Source organism: Apteryx mantelli, chromosome 22 (genome assembly GCF_036417845.1).
Source record: "Apteryx mantelli isolate bAptMan1 chromosome 22, bAptMan1.hap1, whole genome shotgun sequence".
NCBI classification, from domain to species: Eukaryota; Metazoa; Chordata; class Aves; order Apterygiformes; family Apterygidae; genus Apteryx; species Apteryx mantelli.
Window position 1 is genome coordinate 9,337,373 of NC_089999.1, and position 23,013 is coordinate 9,360,385.

At 36.1% G+C, this 23,013-nt stretch overlaps 1 protein-coding gene across 1 annotated transcript; it reads left to right on the top strand.

The window, feature by feature from the left end:
- The first annotated feature begins 581 nt into the window (after positions 1-581).
- Positions 582-21,819, top strand: FOXN1 (forkhead box N1). Its single transcript, XM_067309639.1, has 8 exons — positions 582-710; positions 2,686-3,186; positions 5,435-5,545; positions 10,566-10,693; positions 11,508-11,604; positions 17,738-17,945; positions 18,517-19,044; positions 21,109-21,819. The coding sequence occupies exons 1-8, from the start codon at positions 588-590 to the stop codon at positions 21,375-21,377; spliced, it is 1,965 nt and encodes a 654-aa protein (XP_067165740.1). The 5' UTR covers positions 582-587; the 3' UTR covers positions 21,378-21,819.
- Positions 21,820-23,013: the final 1,194 nt, after the last annotated feature.

Consider the following 23,013-nt stretch of genomic DNA (forward strand, 5'->3'; position numbering starts at 1 on the left):
AAAAAAAAAAAAAAAAAAAAAGTATGGAATGATGCAAGTTATTTACATATCTCAGATACATTTAATCATGCAACATAGAAGCAGAAAGTTCAAGGGATTGTAACTAATAAAAAAAAGCTAAAGCAAAAATTTAAGCCTGTAGCACCCATCATTCTAAGTAATGATAGTAAAAATGTCCTTTACTTTATATAGTCCTGAAGAAAACAATGTGGATGCATAAATATAACAATTTCTCAACAAAGCAATATCGTTAAATTTGTATAACCCCAAAGCAATAGATTTTCATTTACTTATGAAACTATGGAAGAAAAGTAATGACTCTTTTATAAAATTTAGTAATACCTACATATAACTCCATATCACATCTCCATTGTAATTACACCTGCATGACACTTCTCTGAGAGAAGAATACAAAATTCATATGTATTAGAAATTCTGCAGGATGGGTTATTGTTGAGCTGGATATCTAGCACTGTCTAATTATCTGCAGATAACAAGATAGTTTCTTTCACAATTTTGATTTTAGAAGATATTTATTGTGATACAATTTCCTTATAACAGGATTTCAATCTGACGTGGATTTGATAATGGTTTCACTACTCCAAGATCAATCTAATATTAAGTTTTCCTCTGCGGACACTCTGGAAAGGGACCAACAAAACAACCTCATGAAGACGCAGGGGAATTCGGTATCCCCAGTTCAGCAAACTGTGAGTAAGATGGGTCAGTTCTGTTCTTTTTCCTCAGAGGCACAAGCTCAGATAGAACATTCAGCAACTGCTATACTAAATCTCAGCATGCTTACCTGGCAACAAAGTAAACATTTGAAGTGTTGTTTTTGAAGTGTAGAAACTCTATTTATTGTTCTGGGATAACGTTAAGCTCCATGGTAAACTTCCCAGGTGATTCCTACTAATTAAAAATAGACAGATAAAACAAAAACCATTTTTTTTAATTCCTGGTGATTAAAAACAAAACAGGCAACCTAACTAGCTACTAATCAAGTACAAATGCTACATTTAAAGTAATTCTCATCCATTTCTAAATAAAAATAAAAATAGAGAGAAATCAGAACATTGTTGTCTGCTCCCTACCAGTGGGGGATACCTTCAAGCACTTCAGAATCCCTTGCATTTTTTTTTTGTTTTGTTTTTGGAATAAAATGATCTCTGTTTTGGTGCCTATATATTCACCCTGTTTACCTTTCACAGAAAAAGTACAACTGAGAATGTGGTTCTTTTGCTGCCCTAGTGTGATATGTTTACGTAAACCACCTGATTTGGTATTTTTTGGTCAAACAACAGCAAAATAACCAATGTTGTACTTTATTATGAAAATTTCAGGTGGAGAACTGACAGCACTGCCATTCATACAGCTTTACACAAGTAAGCAGAGGATTTTTTAAAATTATTATTTAACAAAAGATATCATAGACACACATATTAGGACTATAGAGGAGAACAAGGAGACAGGAATTAAGAAGTTACGAACCAAGCATTTTGTTTTCATCTGTGAAGCCAAAAATGCAATGAGGTCAGATTTGCTTTTTGCAGGTATCCATGATAGAACAAAGTTCCTAAATTAATACCTTTGACCTACAGGAAATTAGATATGTGTTTAGAAATCAGGAAAAAAAATGATTGCTTATTTACACACAGACCTTGGTGTAGATGAATGAAAAAGTCCTGCCATGTTCCACTCTGGAGAAAGCATTGTTTTTTATTTTAACTTCCCTTTGGGACTTCTTGAAATCTGGTCCTTCATGAAGGGATACATTCCTTTACCTGTTCTCTTATAATATTGTAAGACCCAGTGTGAATTTAGAGAGGGTGGGTGAAAAAGGGACCATTTGATAATCTAGTCTGACTTTTCGTATATCACAGAACATTACATTTCCCTTGTACTGAACACAGTAACCTGCTTTTGACTTATGCATGTCTTCTCAAAAAGCATCCAAGCTGTTATTCATCCTTGATGTTAGGGAAAATATGCATAATTTCCAAGCTGAATGTATTCAGCTTCAGGATCCAGACACTAGCTCTCGTTAAACCTTTCTCCACTAACTAAAGAGCCCTTTAGTAGCTGGGTGGTTTTGTTTGTTTGTTTGAGGGGGGGGGGGTCGGCTGTTTTTGTTTTTTCTAAAGTGGACAAGGGAAAGGAGGAGATGAGACAGGAAGATGGTTAAAATGCCTGCCTAGAGCCTACATGTCTCACTGAATGAGTGTGGCATTGTTAATGAAAGGAAGTGATGTAACTGGCAATATATGTGGCAACTTGTAACACCATCAGAGAATGAGATCAAGCCTATTTGATTTGAACTTGTATTTGACAAGGCTTGAACTTATCATATTCCTGTCGTTTAAGCTTTCACCACTTGATCATACATCAGCTCTTTCCCAAAAATGTCAGACCAACTAGTCAATAGTTGCTTAAGACATCCTTTTTTTCCTGGATAGTTAGACAAATTAGGACTATTTCAGTCTTCCAAATTCTTTTAGTCATTTACTTTTGATAGGCTTTGCATACCAGGTCATCAGAGCACTCTTGAGATCTTTTAGGACTTGTCTATGCAAAGGTGGCCAGGATTAGTAATTGTATAATATTTATCAATAATATATATTTTTAATTGACTGGAAAAATATTTGTTCATCCTAATCCTAAATAAATGCCAATAATTCATTGCAGGATAATCCCAGTTATAATTGCCAATCATATGATTCAGACGGCAGGACAGAAAGGAAGAGTTCAGAGTCTTCTCACAGCCCCAGCCCTGCTTCTCCAGTCCAGGATCACATTCATGGGAGATACCCTACAAGCCAAGGAATTCACTGTGGCAAGAACAAATTTAAGGCCACTTTCACTACTGAGAAATTCAGAAGATACAGTTATGAGGAAAGTACTGTAGGAAATTACGACAGGTTTCTCAAGAGCAGTAGAAACCCCTTTCACCCTTACAAGAGGCAGATCAGCGAAGATGTCTTCCAGGAAGCACATCAAGCCCTCCAACCAGAAGGTGCACCTTTCAAAAATGCAAGAAGCATTGATGGTTTTGAGGATCTACCGGGATCTACAGGCGCTGATGAGTCAGAGTCATTTCCTACTCACATTCCAAACATCTCCTCAGAACAAACATGGTGTAACAACCTCCAATACAGCACAAGTCAAGATCACAGTTCACAAGTCATGGTCAGTATTTTTTTCTTTTTTTTTCCTGTTTTTAAGTGAAAAAAACATACTTTTGGAATAGTTTTCTTATCTCTTAACATGACTACATGGAAACTAAGTCTTTTGCCAAGTTACAGGCTAGAGCTCAGGATAGACACGTTTATTTGTCGGAGTTCTCTAGTCTATTGCCTTTTCCTACTGAAAACCAGTCATCAGAAAGGCGTACAAAGATGAATGTTTTTCTGGTAAACACAATAAATGGACCTTAAATATCCAAATTCTTCCTGACAACAAGGTTTTATCTCACTAGTTGTCATCAACTAGTGTTTTCAAGGGACAAAATTTCACAAAACAATATTTTTAGAGCACAACAAAATGTGTATCTGAGAATACACAGTTTTATTACAACTGCCTTAGCTGATCTGCATTTTTCTGGCTGCAAAAAACATCAGTACTGCTTACAATTAAATAAAAGATTAAATAAAAGACTGCCTCCAGATATTCGAAGCAGTCTATCTAGAGCAGCACAGAGATCCCTGAAAAGCAAGGTAAATGACCTTTCTGTATCTCCACAAGGCATCTCTGCTGTGTAAAGCCTATCTTCAGAATCTAGTGTAGGCAAAAACAATGACTACATCTGCCAGGAGAGGGCCCTAACCACTGGCTCTAAACCATTGTGAGACAAAAAATGCAAGGGTCACTGAAAGAAAGGGGGCGGGGGGGAATCTTAAATGGATCAAGACAGCTCACCAGGGACGGTGGGAGGATGCCAGCGTACATACCTGGGGAGGAGATGGGGACTGAAGCCATTCAGGCTGAGGAGAAAATTGATCAAAATCTCTCATTTCCTGCATAAATAACCCATCCTCCAGATCAGATGAGTTTAATGAGCATTTGATGAAAAATTTCACGTTTTCTTCCCAAATCCCTGGGCTGCAAGATGCAGAGAACAAAGCTAACACTGCAGGTATGCTTTACCAAGTATTACCTCTGACTACTCAGGAAGAAACTGGCTACTTGTTAATGTGTCTACTGGTTCAGTCAGCATGCAACTTCAATGCTCTTAAATGGGTTACACACTGCTGGGACTGTAGTGCCTTCACTACAGTCCACAAAGGCAAGTTAACATTTCTGGAAAACTTTACCTTATGGTCACCAAATCAGTACAGGCATTTATTAATACTGAATATCGCATTTGCGTGGTGCCAGGATATTGGAACAAGCCTAATATGCACTCATCTATACTATAAAAGGTGGTCACTACAGACTTACTTTAAGGATAAACACTATTCAGCTCCTTGAAATAAAGCATGCCCACAGCACCAGCTCTCAGAAGAGAATTCCTGGCCCTGGATGTTAAGTGGAGGAAGGAACCTCAAGTCAATCACCTGAATTCTGGAGAAGGACACTACTTAAGATACATCATTCCTGGCAGTGTTATTACCAGCTAGCTCCATCTAGCCTTCTGCTTAAGATGCAGGTTGTTTGAAATGCTCTTCTAAAGCAGATAGGTTTCAACACACACTTTATATGATGCACCACTCTACACTCTGCCTAAAAGACAGCAATATTTAACATTCAGAAGCCTGAGCCCTTTACTAAATCAAGCCCTCTGTGCAATCCAGGACAGAGACCTGGGAGGATATGTAAGTAAATAAGACCTAATCCACTTCTCTGTGTTTATTTGTATGGCTGCAGAAAAAAACATGTTCTTACTATATTTTCTGTATCTTAATCAAATTCAGTATTCAGCCTAGTGTGATTCTTCTCTGCCACTCCCTTCTCATGTATTATAGTCCTCACTTACCCTCTACCTAATGATTAAACTCCAGTGTTGTCAGCTTGAGGTACTCACAGTCTGCAAGATAAATTCAAAGAGTATGAAAAAGAGAGAGAGAGAGAGAGAGAGAGAGAGAGAGAGAGAGACACACATGTGCACACTCAGGAATGAAAGCTGGCATATCCAACTTGTGTAAGTGGGGAAAAAAAGATAAATAGAAACTGGCATTTTCTGAATTGTTCCTTTTATGGAATTTTAACCGTGATTTCTTTTTTAGAGTAGTAATTACATAAAGGCAGGAAACAATGTTTCTTCTTGTACCTCTAGAATATAAAACCCATTCTATGTAACACTTGCTGTGTGTAACAGAATCAAGTCCACATAAGTAAGAAGTAAAACTAAAGACATATCAGGACAGTAACTGACACTATTATTTTATTTAAAATTCAGGTGTTTTCTCTAATAACACCTTCCATGAATATTTTCTAGCAGGATTCAGACATCAAGCTTAGGACATCCCCACTGGAAGGACAACCCGGTCTGTACTGTTATCAACCTCAAGTGCAGCAGATGTATTGCCCCTCACATCCTTTCCATCAGGTCAGTGCAATATGTAGATGGAAAAAAAAATGTATTTCTTACTCTATATTGGTATATTAATTATGCTAATAATACAAAGGGGCAGGTGAAACTATACCTATTAATTTTGTATTTGCTGGGAAGTTCATGTTTGTATATGTACATTTTGTTTATGACAAGAATACCTTAAGAGAATCAAATCTAAATGCATTTAAAAATGCTCAGCCAGAAAATAACTTGTAAAAACAGAATCTTGATACTGCTTATTTATATTTTCACCATCATGCTCAAGAAAATTAGCTTCAAAACCAGATGAATTGTTTTAACTGTTGGCATTTCAAGACCAGAGGGAGTTAACTGTGCTTTAACTTCAGAAAAAAAAAATTTAAATGCATGTAACTGTATATTCAAAATTCAGATCAAACACAGAAAACACTTTTAAAGCAAAACTTCAACAGCAAGATAATGCTCACCTTCACCAAGATAGAAATATGCTTGACAAAACACATTTACTATTAAAAAACCCAAAACATTTATTTAAGGTGAAATTAAGAAAATGAGGCAGAAATCCATATACAAAAAGAGCATAGCTATCAAAAATCCCAACCATCAGAATTGAATTAAATCAAATTTACAGAGAATTGTTATATCAGATATTTGAATATAAAAGCTCATAGTTGAGTTAGGACTCCTTGCATCCCAGTGGCTGAAGACTGATATTGCATAATCAACAGTACCATCTCATTCAACTTGCTCAAGAAGCATAAAAAATGTGACCAACAGAATAGTGATTTATAACTGTGTAAAGAAAACAAAAACAGGTTACTGTGTGATACTTCATCGGGACTTTCAGTTTGTATGGTGTTACTGGCTAAGTCATTGAAATAGTAATCATAACATTCATCATAAATTCAGTCTCTAATGAGAAAAAAGATTTTTGGCATAATTTTGGTTTAAGAGAAAAATCAAGTAACTTTTGCCTACAGATGTTGAATGACCATAAAGTACAAGAATGGCCATATGTAGGAATTTCATGAGTATTGATAAAATTAAATTTTCTGTCACAGATGAATTTTTAGGAATTTTGTCTTCTAGAGTTTTACAAAACATTACTAAGGAAGAATGAAAGTATTCCATATCTAAACAGTGAATTTCCACTTTTTTAAGGGTATAAGTCTTGTACTTTTAAATCCCTCATCTATCTACTGAAACTTCAAGCGCCTCATTATTACAGTATATAACCCTCCCTCATATGCAGAGAGGAACAGAATAAGGACTGAGTAACTATCAATCACTTGGAGAGCCTCAGGGGTCTTTTAAGGCCTTTCTGAACTTCTACTGTCTGGGAGAGTTAAAATAACCAAGAGGATGAGGTGGCAAGGCAGCTCAATAAACAGCCTGAAATACTGAAACTTGCATATAGCAAACTTCTAAAATCAGGTTCCTTTTACTGTCATCTTTCTCTTCCTACTCCCTCAGCTGTGGCCTGCACCTGTCCACTAACTGGACATTTTATTTAAATTAGCTGAAGAACCTGGGGGCACAGAGGTTCTCTTCAACTCTGTCTTTTTGCAACCCTTTGCACAATGACAGGCCAATTTGCTTAGGGTGGCTAGGTACTACAGAAGTTCAAACAGTTGCAGTATGAAGGGCTTTTCATATCCACAGCCTCTTTAAAAGACAAGCCTGTGAAGTTTAGGAAGTGTACAGAAGCTATTAGATTTGGGAAGGCATAGGTAACAGAGGAAGCAATTCTCATACATGGAGTCAAGATATATGCTAGAGAATGATCTCACTCTTAGCTTTTTCTTTTACCTATCATTCAAACTTTCCGCTAGCCAAAATATCCTGAACCTTATTTTTTTGCTATAATGTGGCAAAAAAGTAATGATTTTTTTAAATTCTTATCAATACCATCATAATTAATTTACCTGTTTTTCTTGTTACCCTTAAATTCAATAAGTGATAAAGGGTAGTATTAAAATTAAAAAATAATAAAAAGAAAGATGATATTACAACCATAGTCATAATCTACAAATACTGCTTTTGTTTTTGTTTTTTAATTTTAGAGGAAATTGGTCCCAAATTAAAGATTAAAGTTACCACAAATGCTCTGCTACAATTATAAACTAGGTCCCCACTGGGATTGCAGCACAGACATTATGAATGTGCTACAGCACCATATATCTCATGCATAGTATAGATGTCAGGTTTGTGTGTTGCTTTTGCAGAAACTCCAATTATCTTGTTAATTCATTTGAATACTTTTAAATTTTTTTATTCATTCTGAAGCAGGCACCCTTCCCCATCGCTGCTGTTTTGATACTAGTACTATTACTACACATTGGTATTAACCACATTCAAAAACCTACAATGTTACAGCTGAAATGCACCTTCTGGGAGTTGCTAGGCAAGATACAACAAGCACTACACCAGAGGAAAGTCTTCCATCCACCTGCAGGCTGGCACTGTGACAGATCTCTTGCATTGCAGCAGGTTTCTGTTAGACTTTTCAATATTTGTGCTTATTTATGTTACTGTAGTAAAAGTACGGCAACATGTTCTACTGCTCAGGAAGAAAAATGCTAGGTACAAGCAACCAAAGTCATAATAGGTAGAAATACTAACCACCTGCTATAGTCAGATACTAAGAAGTGAACAGAGCATGTAATACAAGACTGAGAAGAAATGGAATAAGATCTTTTGCATGAAGCAGCTCCAGTATTAAAATTTTACATTTCAAATTTGAATGGAGCAGAGCAATTTGAATCACTGAAAAGTTAAGTAGAAGAGAACGGGCCCTCTAGCCTGAAGTGAAGGTTGTTCAACCCATGCCTCACTTTTCGTTAGCAGGATGAGAGAGATCAGTTCCTTCATTAATTTTATCCAAATGATAAAATGGCCTTACCTACCCCTTTGCTGGACACAACACAAATGATGAGTCATAAGAAGAATAACTTCTTACTGATCTGAAAGAAACAGCAGACATTTACTTAAATTACTTACCCACCAACCATGAAAGACTGACATCTTTTATTCCAGTTGTGCGACAGTAAAACCAGCTCAAGCCTGTCATACCAGACCATTCCCCAGCCTCTGTTCCCTCAAATAGGAGTAATGAAACAAATAAAAGAGAAATAATTCTTAAAGCACCTAGTTCTTGCCTCTGGTGACGACATCACAGCCAGTCACATCTTAGCATCCTTTCTTCCAAAGAGGCATTGAAACCAATAAATTCAAAATTATTATACGAAGTGCCCAATTTTGTACTCTGGTAACAAATCCGAACACATAGCAACAAAGCAGGCAGCATGGACCTGTGTGTGGAAATTAATTTTTAGCTGTTCTGGAGACTGCTGTTTCGCCCAGTATTTAGTTTAACAGGGCAGGACATGATCAGTTCTGTATGTCTCATTTCTTTCACCCTGCTCACTGTAGTAGAGAAGTTAGTATATCTGGTATGGTTTTCTACATTCTATTTCAGGACATTCCATATTAGAAAGATCACAGCAAACAGGCAAAAATTCAAGCAACAACAACAACAACATTTCTGAGAAACTGAAATAAATTATTCAGAATTCTCCACAAAGGAATAAACTATCAAAATATTGCAAGTACATGGTAACCACTCACAGGCATTTTAAGGGGATAAATACCAAAAGAAACAGAAGTTATTGGTCCAAAAATAAGAATGATAGTAAGAAGCTAAGAAAGGAGAAATACAAAGTAATTACCAAGAAACTTTTCCTGACAACTCTGGAAAGCTACATTATAATCTTTCAAAGGAACCATAAAAACCTCATGACACAGGACTTTTAGAGCTAAGCTGCAAAGCACTAGAACAGGGCTCAGCAACCTTTGAGTACTAGGGAAGGCATGCAGGCAGATTTTTAATAGCATACCACGTGACTCCTAATTTTGGCCATGCCCTAATCCTGGCATCTTGAAAGATTCATCTGTAAGAGGCAGAAATCCCTCTCACACCGAGTTCCAAGTTCAGAGGGATCTTTTGCCTCACAGAGAGCCAACTGATGGTACCTTTCCTTAGTGGGGCAGCATGTCTTTGCTCTTGAAAGTTGCTCACCAGTAGGGTTTAAACTGTAATTTGGAAAAGAAAAATATATGACCAACTATCATGTTAAAAAATACATAATTGAGAACATTCTTGCAGAAACTGTGACACAGTCAAGGGTATCTGTATGTATTTTCTCCCTCTTGCACCTGATTTTTCCATTGGCATATTTCTATCATGAAGATACCATGATAAGCTAGCCATTGCTTTAGTATGTCTTGTTTGCTGGACAGGTTTAGAGATACTGAAGAGATAGCTTAGTGTTTCAGTCTCAGGTAGCATTCTGCTGCTTGTCCATAGAGGTGGGGTGAGGATAGCATATACTATCTTATTTTAGGTACCTTGGCTATTCTCTTTAGGTTTACGATATAGAAAATGGAGAAAAACAAATTGTTTGTGGTGGTATTAAACAGCACTTAAATTTAACTCCTGCTTTGACCTGCCTCTTGGATAAGCCTGTTTCTTGCCACTGACTGTGAAGGGAACCCACACAGATTAGCCTCACATATTCAAAACAAGGTCAGACAATATGAAAATCCATTTAGGCTGCCAGAGGAAGAAATGTCTCATATGTCACTCTCCTGCCTCATGAAATGAAATTACTAACTTATTCTACAATACATTCATTTTAATATATACCCTAATGCCATTCATCTGCTAATGCTTTTGTTACTGTTGTTTGTTTTTTACTGTCTTGCCTGATATCAGCAAAAAAACCGGATGCTTTGGAATGCTATTCTCTCGGGAACAGATTTTACACACCTTGGATTTTTATCATGGTGCTCCCCTCTCTAGCCTTAAAAAAAGGGGGGGAGGGGGACCATCTTTTTGTGACTTGGCATAATAGCTATTAAATGTAGGTGGAAGACAATATCCTTAAATTAGAAAGTTTAATACTGTTATTAATAAGGAAATATTTTTGCGAGCTTGTTGGTAAGCCAAGTAATGCCTCCTTTATTGCATCACCAGTATCCCTCAGGAGGCAGCTATCCTGTGACTTATATTGCTTCTTCACACTACCCTTACCAAAGAATTGCTCCTCAAAGCAGTCAAGAATCCCAGCAGCCTCTATTTCCAAAACCCATCTACTCCTACAGGTAATTAAGTATTTTTTCAAGTCCTAACATTACAGGAAATACAGTTTACCCATGGCATATTTCCAGCATAATTTGCAATAACATGCTTACTCTTATTTGTCTTGTTCCCAGTGTGCTCTGTCCTGTTTGTATGAATCACAAGATGTTCCAGACTCTGGGGCCAAGGCAAAGGGAAATGAAATGCTGTAAAGCATGTGAACAATCTCCAATCACTCCCACAAAAACTAGACTTTTTTCTAACACAAAATCTTAGGTGTTGCGCATTTCATCAGCACAAGACTAATCACATTTAGTAGCATTTTCCAAGACCTGAATTAAAACTGATTCTCTTTCCAGTTAATAGTGCCAGAGGAGGTGTAGAAAATATCAGATATGCTAGTCGCCACACAGGTTTAGCCCCCTAAATGGAAGTTTAGCAAAGTAAATCAGACAATTAAATTTTACTTATATCTTCAGTCACTGTCAGTCTGATATTCTCTTGGTGGCCTTTATCAATTTAAGCATTTAAATACAACCTTAGAAAAATACACACAATAGCAGGATTTGAAGCCTGTGGTCCTGATTCCACTTTCTATTAATTTATTTTAAACTCAAGACAGACTCTCTATATTCACTTTAACAATTACCTCTAAAAGTCATGAAGTATAAGGAGATTGCTTATAAACAGCTGAATGAAAATTTTAAGCATCATCAGTATTCACGCTACAACAGTGAAACCCAGAATAATTGCATGTACTGTAAAAATCTTGTTTTTTTTCTGCTTCTGAGGAGTCAAGCAGAACAAGCTAAAATATTTTTCTTTCTCTCCCTGAAGCATCCTGATCTTCATGGCACTTAAAAACAGCAAGACAGGAAGTTTGCCAGTCAGTGAGATTTACAATTTCATGACAGAACACTTTCCTTACTTTAAGGTGAGTTCTGCATTTACAGGGGAGGAAAAAAAAATTCTCTCTATTCTTCCCTGCATGAGTGGGGATAAGGGAGGGGATTCAATCTATGAAAAGGTATATTTTTTTACCAGACTAATATCAAATCAATTATACACCATACACCTCCATGTTCACAGACTGGTCAGGATTTTATCCCAGGTCTAAGCAGAATATATGAACATAGTGTGTGGTAATATTTAACACAAAAAGATATTAAGAATGGCTCCAACTTTGAGTTTGTGTAGACAACAAGCAGCCAGTTCCTCACTATCAAGTCACAAAAAGGATATATATATATATTTTTAAACACATTCATTCCTTGTTCTCAGACCTCAGATCCAGGCAGAACTGGTCTCATGGGTTCCTCTGCCATCAATAGCACTTCCAGACTCACGTGGAAGCAGAGGTTCAAGGTTATCCCTGCTCTGTTCTGAAGCTGGGATATCGGTCTTAAGCAACTTCATCACTTGTATGCACTGTACAAAGAAAAGCACACTCTGTGATAAATGGTACTAAGCTCATAATTACACAGTAATGTTGGTGAAGGTAAGGGTGTATGGTTTGCAGCAGATCTTATTGACATTTAAATACATGCTATAAGAGAGAATGGTTTCTTGCATTTGGAGTGCAAGTGGAGAGAGATTAGTCAGCACACGATCCAAGAGTAGAGGGATTACAGTTTGATTTTAGAAAGAGCTATAATTGAATCCCAGGCTGCTGCTCAACATAAAGCTTTATTCTTGCTGATTCCTCAAAAACCTCACTAAGATCAAGCGACCTACAATTGTCAACAAACCCCAAAAATGAAAATAAAGCAACATGAGTCTGTCCTGTTTCCTACTGCAAGCAAACATGCAGCAATTCAAATAGACTTAAAGCAACTATAGAAAGGGAATTCAAACGTTTGTATTAAATAGTCTAAGAATAAATGTTCTGATACAATTTTGCAAGTGGTTTGGATACTAACTGAGGATGCCTGCAAAACAAGTAAGATTGAACACGTCAATAGTCAGAGAAAAGGAATAAAGAATATCACAGTGGAAGAACAGTGAGGATCCATTATAATTCCATTTTCCCAGAATTCCAGATTTCCTCCAAAAGGAATCACTACTCTATTATTTGTTCAGAGCAAGAGAAGGGAGAAAAAATAAGAGATCTACCATGATAGTTCAAAAAGTATCCCATCACAACATCACTACTCATAATCCATAGAAACAAATCTGAGGCACTCTTAATTTGTGCAGCTAAGTCACAGGGACACAACCTATTTTTAAGCTAAAAAACACATAAAATTAAGCAAGCAATGTAATCTAAATGGGGGAGAGAAGAAGGGCAAAATGGTACATGACAAGAGTATAATAGCTATACACTTTTTTCATTTTCAAAGCAAGAATAAGTTTTAAGACTTGTATTTCATCCCTAATGAAACATTAACTGTACTTTCCATGCATTTTCCACTAGTTGCATAAAATATTTTAATAAAGCAAAGGAAAATAGTTTGAGAATTATGAAAAAAATCTCAGCCACAACATCTTGAAATTGATATTTTGCAGAACTACTCTTTGCATAGTGCACAGATTATGTAATCTACAAAGTAATACAATCCTAACTGATCACTGTTTTCTAGAAAAATGGTGCAAGTAAATTTCAAGCAGAGAGGTAGGAGTATTAAAAATAAATTTTACAGGCATAACACTATGCCCACATTTATCCATCAGACTATTCCAAAATTCCATTCTCCTTTGTCTTACAACACAGCTGATTAATAAAATTAGTAGCTTACAGACCAAACGCTGCTACTGCCAACATTCACAGAATTCTTAAGATACAAGACTGTAGCTCTACCAGGTCTCGCCTTCCTGGTCTTGAAGTTAAAGGTATTCTGGCACAGTAGAAACGCTCGGGAAACATGCATCCTTTCCTCACCTCTGCGTACATAGATGTGTAGATAGGTGCATCTTCTTATGCCTCTGTGTGTGTACACATATGCACATTAGGTATAAAAGAATTACTCAAAGCTGTAGTAAAAATATACCCAATCTAAACCTCTCCTTCTTACTTATCAAAACATGCCTGTTCCACAGAGAGTTTTCTGCAGATCCTCATATCTTTCTCAAAGCATTAAAAAAAACAAAACCAATGAGAATGAGGTTATTGCCTTCATATGTATTAAAGGCAAAGAACAATGCAGAGGGTACTTAGTGGAACATTACACATTTTGTGAGTTTTATTTTTGCATTTTGCTTACTTATATACACAAACAATTGAATGGTTACATTCTGAACTTCCTTAACATAAGCACAAGCAAACAAGCAACCAAATATTATGCTTATGAGGACTAAGCCCTATCTACCTCTGGTCTTTAAAACAGCCCACAGATTCATCAATATATGGCCAAAACTAGTTTCATCTATCCTCTCTTTCTTTGGAGAATCTTCAGCAAGATAAAATAATATAAAATCAGCAAAGACTATTTTGTTGCTGCTACTAGAACTCACTAAATAGCAGGATATAACAGGAGGAGGGAAAGCAATTTAAGTTGGAGAGAAACACAGTGCAAGTGTACATAGAATCTTGCTGGGAGACATTAGATGATACAAGCCTAGTCAAATTAACTTGCATTCGCTGCCACAGCAAATTTAGTTTCTATGATGCAACAATCTCATTTCTAGTTGAAACAGAGCAATCCAACTCCTACGTCCTAAAAAAACATCTACGCAGCTAAAGTTGAATTACTCTTTGATGTACCTCTCCCTTCTCTTGAGAGCTAGATTTAAAGAGAAAGGATTTTGCAAGATCACTGAACTCTTTAAACTTCAAGAGGCGGTTAGGATCAATGAGTCTGTACAATAATATTTTTGCCTGTCATCCTTTTTCTCTTTGTAGTGATTAGTGTCTCTAACAGAAAGCTTTAATCTTGTTAATTGGAGTTATTGCCAGTGGTCCAAGAGGTTAGAAAGGTCTGTGGTCTGACAGAACCTAGAGCAGCAAGTACTCTCTCGCACTGTCAAATTCCACACTTTTTTCATACTACTGAATGCAACAATAGCAATAAAGAGCCACAGCAACAAGATTCCAACTGTACAAGAACAACCTGAGCGGTCAGAGCTCTGTTCCTTAACAGAGAATCAAATGTTATTTTAGTTAACTGGTGACGTACTTGCAACATGAACACATTGCTGGAGTATTCTGACAGGGCCCAGCTAGGTAAACAACTATTTTTCTCGGCTCAGCAATAAAGTTTGATGTAAGAACCTGTTCAGCTCTTGGCACTAGGTCTCCAGAATAAGTCCGTGTACTTTTTGCTTTTACGTTCCTAAAACTGTCTCATAGTTTACACCCCCACACATTCTGAAAACCTCTGAGAAACACATGCCACTCCCATCTTCTCCGGTGCTTAGCAGAAACACTAATTAACCTGTCTAGATGGAGACAGAGGTATATGTAATCTCATGCACAGGGTGAGAAATATGAATATTCTTTCAGGATAGCACATTCAGTAGCAAAGTATATATTTTACCTAGGAAAAACCGTTTTATTTATTTTTGGAAGTGACTGAAAGCAATTTGATCTACAAAGGAGAAAAACTGATTCACCACCTTTAGTATTAATCTCTGGCAGAAAAGGTTTTAAAGGCTTTTTTTTTTTTTTAATAATAATAGAAGTGCAGGTTGCCTCACCTATAGGACTGGCTGAAAAAAAAAAAAAAAATAGTGAAATGCTGACATGAGGTGGGCCAAAAGGGTAGAACGGTGCTGTTAAGAAGGGAAAAATCCTTTACTTTTTTAATAACTAATATGTATTTAAACTCCACAACTAATTAACACTTTAAATGAAGAACGCATGCATTAAATCTGACACTTAGATTCTTCAGCTGGGATGTAAACTCCTTATCCCACAGTAGTCTCTCAGAACAAGCTGGGAAAGAATAGATTTCAGAATGCTGGTAAAAGTAGAATTTCTTTCAAAGTATTTTCAAGAATTTATGGTGTATCATATGAAAGCAAAAATGGACACAAGTCTAAGACTTCCTCTAAGATCTTTTTTCGCACTAACCAGCAATCAGAAAAACTATCTAAAGGTAGGCATGCTATATGAAAAAAGATTCATACTACTAAAACATAAGAATGGAAAGGAACCTTAATGCACATAAAAGGGAAATTTTAATTTTTAACTTCTTAAAGATTATGAAAATCATATTTATTTCTTGTGCTCTTTGTTCAATAATACTCTGTGGTTGGTATAAACAATTATTATGAAAAATATTTTACATTCATGAATATGAATCATCAGTGGCACATATGCAACTCTACCCACCTTTCAGAGAGTTGTTTAATTTTTTTTAATTCTTATGACACACAGATGAGGATTTTTTGGAAACAAGAAAGGAAAAAGCATCCAAAATTGATTAAAAAAAAAAAAGAAAAGAAAAAAAGGCCTTACATACACTAGTACTGAAGATCATTCTTTGTAATCCGATGAGCTTTAAAGTCTTTCTCACTTGAGATTTCTTCTTTCATCTCTGCAAATGCAGACCTTTTGGAAAGAATATCATTTGACTGACACAGGTAAAGCTACAATTTATTTTTTTTAATTGATCTTATAATGGCAGGGGAAGAAGAATAGCTGTACTAACAGTTGCATCTATCTCACTGAAGCTGGTAGAAGTCAACCTGAGAACCCCATGACTGCATAATATAGCAACTCATCTTCCCCTCTCCCTTTTCTTTAAGATTATATTCAAGTGGGAATGAGCTCAGGTAGCTTCTACTCAGAAATGCAACAAATGGCATTGTACAGTGCCTACCAAAAGAAGAACAAAGAAGCGACACGGACAATTTACTGTAGGAATCTTTTGATACCAGTGACAATACTAATTTACAAATCCTTAATGTGAAGGGCAGTGTTTTCTGGCTGCATGACTAAGTACGCAGAAATGAGTGAGATAAAACAAATAGCAACAAAGCCTATATGGAATAAAACGATACAGAGCCACTTTTTCAAAATCAGTAATTTAGACCAACGCACAAACAGACATTTCCCATCAATATCTGAGAATGACAATCTTGCTGGGTACTTCTTTCTGCATCCTTTCAGCAATATTCATTTTTACAATTCTTTTACAAGCAATCAAAAAAATTAAAAATAAAAATATCAGTTTGTAAGTCAACTGACAAAAATGACCAACAGTCTCAAACATTAAAGTCAGAAGAAATGCCTCCACTTTTCTTTTCAAACTTTATCCTAACAGAAAATAATGAAAATATAAGCATTTGAAAATATATGAATAGACAACGATGACAGACAAAGTTATTTCCTATTTTGCAGAAACATATTGCTACACTTATACGGCAGTGAGATTTTTTGGCACTAGGTTTTCTTCTCTTTCCACTCTTGTACTTGAATGCAAAACCGTCCTCAAGGCAAGGAGGGAATTTTGTTTACCTCATTAATCAGAGACTGCCTAAATAAAAATGGAGGAATCATTTTAATGAAGGTTATATGTCTTGCTCAGTCTAAAGAATCATCCAGCTTCTACTACTGAGTTAAAAATAAATGCAAAACAAAAAGATGCGGTGATCAGATCTAGAAATCAGTATCTCATCTGAGGGACTTGTGATTAAACTATTTGGTTATATAATTGGCTCACATTCAAAGTTACACCTACAGTATCAAGCTAAAATTCTTTTGAAGTCTACCTGGACACTTAACTTGAGCCCAAGGAGCATGCAGTCCTTCAATTATGTGTTTGAAATTTTTCTACATGTTCCAAAGCAGTTTAAGAAGATAGATTTCCTTTTAGTTCACAGTCCCTGAATATAGTTCTTTATACACCTAATTCTTGTGATTGCAAATTCACTTTTAAAAATCCAGTAGCCCTTCTCTGACAAGGCCAACCTTCTTACTTAGATCAGTTACTATTTTATCTGATTCCTCCCTTCCTACACAACATGACTGCAACATTTTTGCAGCCTCATTATAACATACAAGTTTCATATTGTAGAAAGTTTTACCTAAACAACACTTCTTATAGTCTCACCAGTCAAAACGGAGATATATATTTGGACATTTCTTTCCTTCAAGTTCCATTCTTAGATTGGATTTGTTTTTCCAGACAGCTCCAGATGGCTGGAAGAATTCTGTACGCCACAACTTATCTTTGAACAAATGCTTTGAGAAAGTTGAAAACAAGTCAGGCAATTCTTCTCGGAAAGGCTGTCTGTGGGCTCTGAATCCAGCCAAAATTGATAAGATGCAGGAGGAGCTTCAGAAATGGAAGAGGAAAGACCCAGTTGCTGTAAGGAAGAGTATGGCAAAGCCAGGTCAGTAACACATTAGTGTATTAGTTCTCAAACAGCAGTCCCGAGAACATTTCTTTGCAGTATGCACGAAGCAGTATAAGAGAATTTATAAATCCTTTAGGGTAATGATTGAGAAATTTTCCTGGGTATGACATGATTGGCAAAATGAAAAAGCAGAATTAAATAAGACCTGGTTTTGCTGGAGTGCTTTCAAATAGCCACAATGCTATAGTACGTTCTGAAGCTTAAAGAGGCACTACTTTATCACTTCATCAAGAAAACATTTTCGCTTGATATCTCACTAAAACAAAAAACAACACTGAAATAAGTACTAGGGAATAAAATTTGAAATTAACTAATGAGATAACTACCCAATCTTTAAACAGGACCATGTGATTTATTAAATACTCACTTGGCACTAATAATCAAAAAACACTTCAGGCTTTTGGAGTACTTATCCTAGGGGTTAGAATGAGTGCAATGGGAAATAAAAATGTATTTTCTGAAGAACACTAAAATTCTAGCTGCAACCTATGAATATAAAGGCTCTGTTAGGAATAAGTAAAGTTATGGATTCTTTCTTCTTTTGTAGAAGAACTTGACACACTGATAGGCGATAAAAGTGAAAAGCTGAGATCTTCAATCATGTCCTGCAGTCCAACTGGTGTTGCAAGTGCATCCCTTTCCAGGCAGATGGCAGTCCAGTCCCATTCTTTATGCGAGCCCTCTCTTTCCTCTGGTATACCACAGCCATTACACACTATCCATACATCAGGAGCTCTACACGTCAAGAACCCCTTACCAAATTTGCTCGGAGGGCAGCAAACTGCATGCTATACATCGCCACAGGGTTTTCCTCAAATCTCAAGTACATTAATGCAACAGTCACCTGACCCTCAGACCCTGTTCCCTTCTGGGGAAACTCAAAATGAACTCAGAACTCAACCCAGCATCACCCAGGATTCTCCACTGCCTGCTCAGACTCCCCCCATCTGTGGTGTGAAGATGCTGACAGAGCACTCTACAGCCAGGACAATGCAGGACACACTCATGCAAGAAGGCGATCTCAGCAATGATATTGATGCTCTTAATCCATCCCTGACTGATTTTGATCTCCAAGGTAGGTATCCAAGGTATTTCTATTTGGTAGATTCAGCCTTATTACATCACATCCCAATTCCGCCATTCCTCCCCCCCTTTCCAAGGTATCCTGCATTAATAAACACTAGCAGAATGAACATATGATTCATGTCCTTTTTTGAACTATTTGTCCTTGTCACTGCTATAGAGGCCAGCATACTAGGTTACATTATTTTGCACAACATGAAATTTGACATTATATCTTCAAAAAGTTTCCCTAGAAAGATATAGATTAAGATCCAGGGGGGGGGGTGTGTATGTGTGTGTGTGTGTTTAATAAATAAATAAATAACCTTACTCTCTACTAAAAATACTAGTATTAAATACTGCTGTGCAGTATTTCAAATGTTTTTATTTATTTATTCAGATGTATTTTCCATTGGAAACTACGCAGGCACAATTATTTGATGCATATCAAAAGAATTATTGTGTGAGGAGCAGAAAGAGAAATACTTTCGATTGAATTTAACATATTTATTCAAATCCCTTTCTTATCTTTGCTCAAGAGAATGCTATTTACTCCTTCACAAGTTTCACAGGAATTCATATGATCCATGCACTAAACAGTAATATTTTAAGAGCTGTTCTTAAACACTTAGCCATGTAGTGCTGACACTGAAGTTTGATATTAATTAAATATTCTTGAATTAATAGGATTTGAACACTAAGAACATAGCTTTGCACTGCAAAAATAATCAAAACACAGCAAGTTTATATTAAAAAAAAAAAAGGGAGGGGGAATGATAAAGCTCTTGCTGCATCAAATAACACATAAGATTTGCCTTCCTGCACAGAAAACAAGTGGTATACAAAGCATCTAGGAGACAGAGCAAAAACGCAGCCTTAATGATCTACAGGGACTGAGCAAATGCAATTGCCTTGACATTATATTGTCACAAATATTACACAATCTAAGGCAATGTAGAACATTGTGAGACTATGTTCAGGTGACTGCCATGCCCAGGCTGCTTTACTTAAATTAACAATGTATTTTTTGAAACTTAGACTTCATCTTTCCAGCAGCAGGATCAGATATTCCATTCCTATCTCTTAACCTCTTCCCATTTTAAATAATTGCTCTTAAGCATGCTCATTTGTATTGCAAGTATTCTGTGTGCTTGACCAATATGGTATGATTCCATCTTGCCTCCGTCCTTGCCTTTTATCTTAAATTATTTTCTTTTAGCTAGGTTTTTTACTTACTTTCTTTCTAAAATTATCTAATCTCAAATTTGAGTTTCTAGAACTTAAGAAAAGGCCTCTTACACTGTCAAAATATACTTTACGTAGCTGGAGCAAAATGACTGCACAAAAAATAAATCAAACTTACTCAAGCAAAAGTGCTAACCTTTATCCCATTTGACAGTCTATAGATAGATAGATAGATAACATGTATAATTTTGGAGTAACAGTCTCCCCACCACCACACCTACAAGAAAATCTTCATTGATGTATACAAAAAATACAGCCCTCCTGTAGTAACATCTATTTAGCGCTTCCACTGTGATATGCATATTCAATGAAAATATGGAAAACTTTTAGAACACTTTAGAAAAATTCACATTTCAGATCTTTTGCTGGGTTAATCACGTCTAGCAATTTAATTTGCAATTCAGATAAAGTTACACCGTAGGAATAACAGAAACCCAGTTGTGCAGTAATATTATTTGCAGATTTGTCCCACAAATTGCCATTAGCTCTTTAATATCTTAAAAAGAAAAGAGGCAATTCTCCCTTTCAAAATTAGTGCTTCTTTCAACTAGAAGTTATGCTACATTAGGTTACATTTGCAAAAAAACCTTCGCAATTAACAAGTGAAACAATTTTCTTAAATTAACGCTTTCTCCCTAAACTTAAATTCGTCATGGAGACAGACAAATAATAATTATGTAAAACAATCTTTCTTCTTTCTTATTCATAAATGATTAGTAGTACCTACATAGACAGCACTTACAACTGTATAATTATTGATTTCTCCTATAAAACAACATTTCAAAAAGCTTATAGAAAGAAAGTTTAATCAATCCATTTTGTTTTGTTATAGGAAATCTTTGGGAGGAGCTGAAAGATGACAGCCTAGCTGTGGATCCCTTAGTTCTCATTTCATCATCCCCAACGTCTTCTCAGTGTTTCCCTTCTCATTGCCAGATGGATAATAACAGTAGCAATAATGTCAGCATCCAAAATGGAACTCCACACAGCAACTTACCCGATGTACAGCTCACTACTCTTTACTCTGCCTTTATGGAACTGGATACAGTGTCTCCTGCCTACTTAAGTAATTCTGGATCCAAACCTATAGCACTAATGTGAACCACATACCAACTTAATTGTAGTTATTTTGTCCAAATACAGCCTTAACAATCACACACATTTACCTATTCTGATCTACATCAGCTACAAATGCTGAAACTGTGTGCATCTGAATAAGAATGATCTTTTTCCAGAACTCGTCTGCAGGATATGTAGCTTTACCATAATAACTTTCTACTAACAGATACTAAAAAATTTGGAAACACTACTTAAGGATAAAATTTGTTAATGGCTATATTGGTCAACACCATTTTAATCAAGCCATCCATCTTCTGCATCTTCCTGAAACAAAAGACTAAAAGAAGAAAACAAATGATTGACAGATATTTTTTATGAAAGCTGCTTGCAAACAAACATAGATGTCAAGGCAAACAAAAATCTCTCTAACTTATTTCCTGATGCCAATGATGTCAACAACATCTGCTACAGACCACTACAAAATATCCACATATCAAAAACATTTATAGTCCCCTTGAACCAAGTTCTGGGTTTTGAGGAACAAGAACATACACTGAAAATTGTGCAAGTATTAGAAGATAGAGGACTAGCTGCTTGGCAGACTAAAGCAAAGCAACAAATATACTTTAGTGGAAAGTTTTACTGTGTTTAAAAAGAAATTTAAAACTCTGCTTTTTTAATAAAAAAATTAGTATAATTCTTACTTGGCTGAAAATTATTAATTCCTCTATTTTTATCCAGATGAGCTGAGCAGGAAGATGAATTATCCAAGCATTAAATCAAGATTTTGAAAAACAGTCATTGAAAAAAAAAAAGAGAGGGAGAGTGAGCAGTCATTTTTGCAGATAGCCAAATCCAGAGATCATCTCTATTTTAATGTCCAGATGATATTTGATGAAACCAAAAGTATTTATAATGATGTAGAACTAGCCCTTGCACTAGGATGCTATATGGTTCCTAACGCAAACTAAACTGAGGCATTTCAGTAAACACTTTCTCAGGAACACTCCCATCTCTGTCTCTGACTTACCATAAAGCTGCTGTTTGTGACATGACAGAAGATCAGTGTTTTATTCCAAGTGAAGCTATTTAAATACAAAGCAATTTGAAGCAGGAGCCTTTAACAACACTAAGGAATATAGTCTACAAACCAAAAAATGATGAAAATAAACTTCCTTAGATGACATCTCTATTCATATACTATGAAAACTCAGAAGAATTTAAGTAGGTTAAAAACTGAGTCAGACCGGATGACTTACACTGCAAAAAGGCAGGAAGGAGATGTAAAAAAAAAAAAAAAGTACAGACCAGGTAGAATTATGAGATTGTATTGTTAGAACAGATACATACAGGTTTGATTAGCCTGCTTTCTCACAGTAAGGTGGGAGTACTGCCAGTCAGGACTAAAGCCAAACCTGAGCTCAAACCTACACTCTCAACCACTCCTACTAGCCCAGACTTAAAAAACCTTCAAGATCAGATTAGGGGCACACAGATAGAAGAATTAGCAAGAATTCATGTGACATAATTTTGTAATCCTTTATGCAGTTATCAAGAAGTGCACAGACAACTTGAGCAAAGGGCTTGGTATTCCAGCAAACAGAATATGCAGAGCAAGAAATGCAGTCAAGCTTGTCAAGCTGTCCTAGGTTTAAAAAAAAAAAAAAAAAAAACAGCA

What these genes read in the sequence shown, in the direction of transcription:
- FOXN1 (XM_067309639.1), top strand. Translation starts at nt 588, where the DNA reads ATGGTTTCACTACTCCAAGATCAATCTAATATTAAGTTTTCCTCTGCG. An exon ending in CCTCACATCCTTTCCATCAG is followed by an intron (nt 5,546 to 10,565) that starts GTCAGTGCAATA and finishes TTGCATCACCAG; the next exon opens with TATCCCTCAGGAGGCAGCTA. An exon ending in AACACTTTCCTTACTTTAAG is followed by an intron (nt 11,605 to 17,737) that starts GTGAGTTCTGCA and finishes TTGTTTTTCCAG; the next exon opens with ACAGCTCCAGATGGCTGGAA.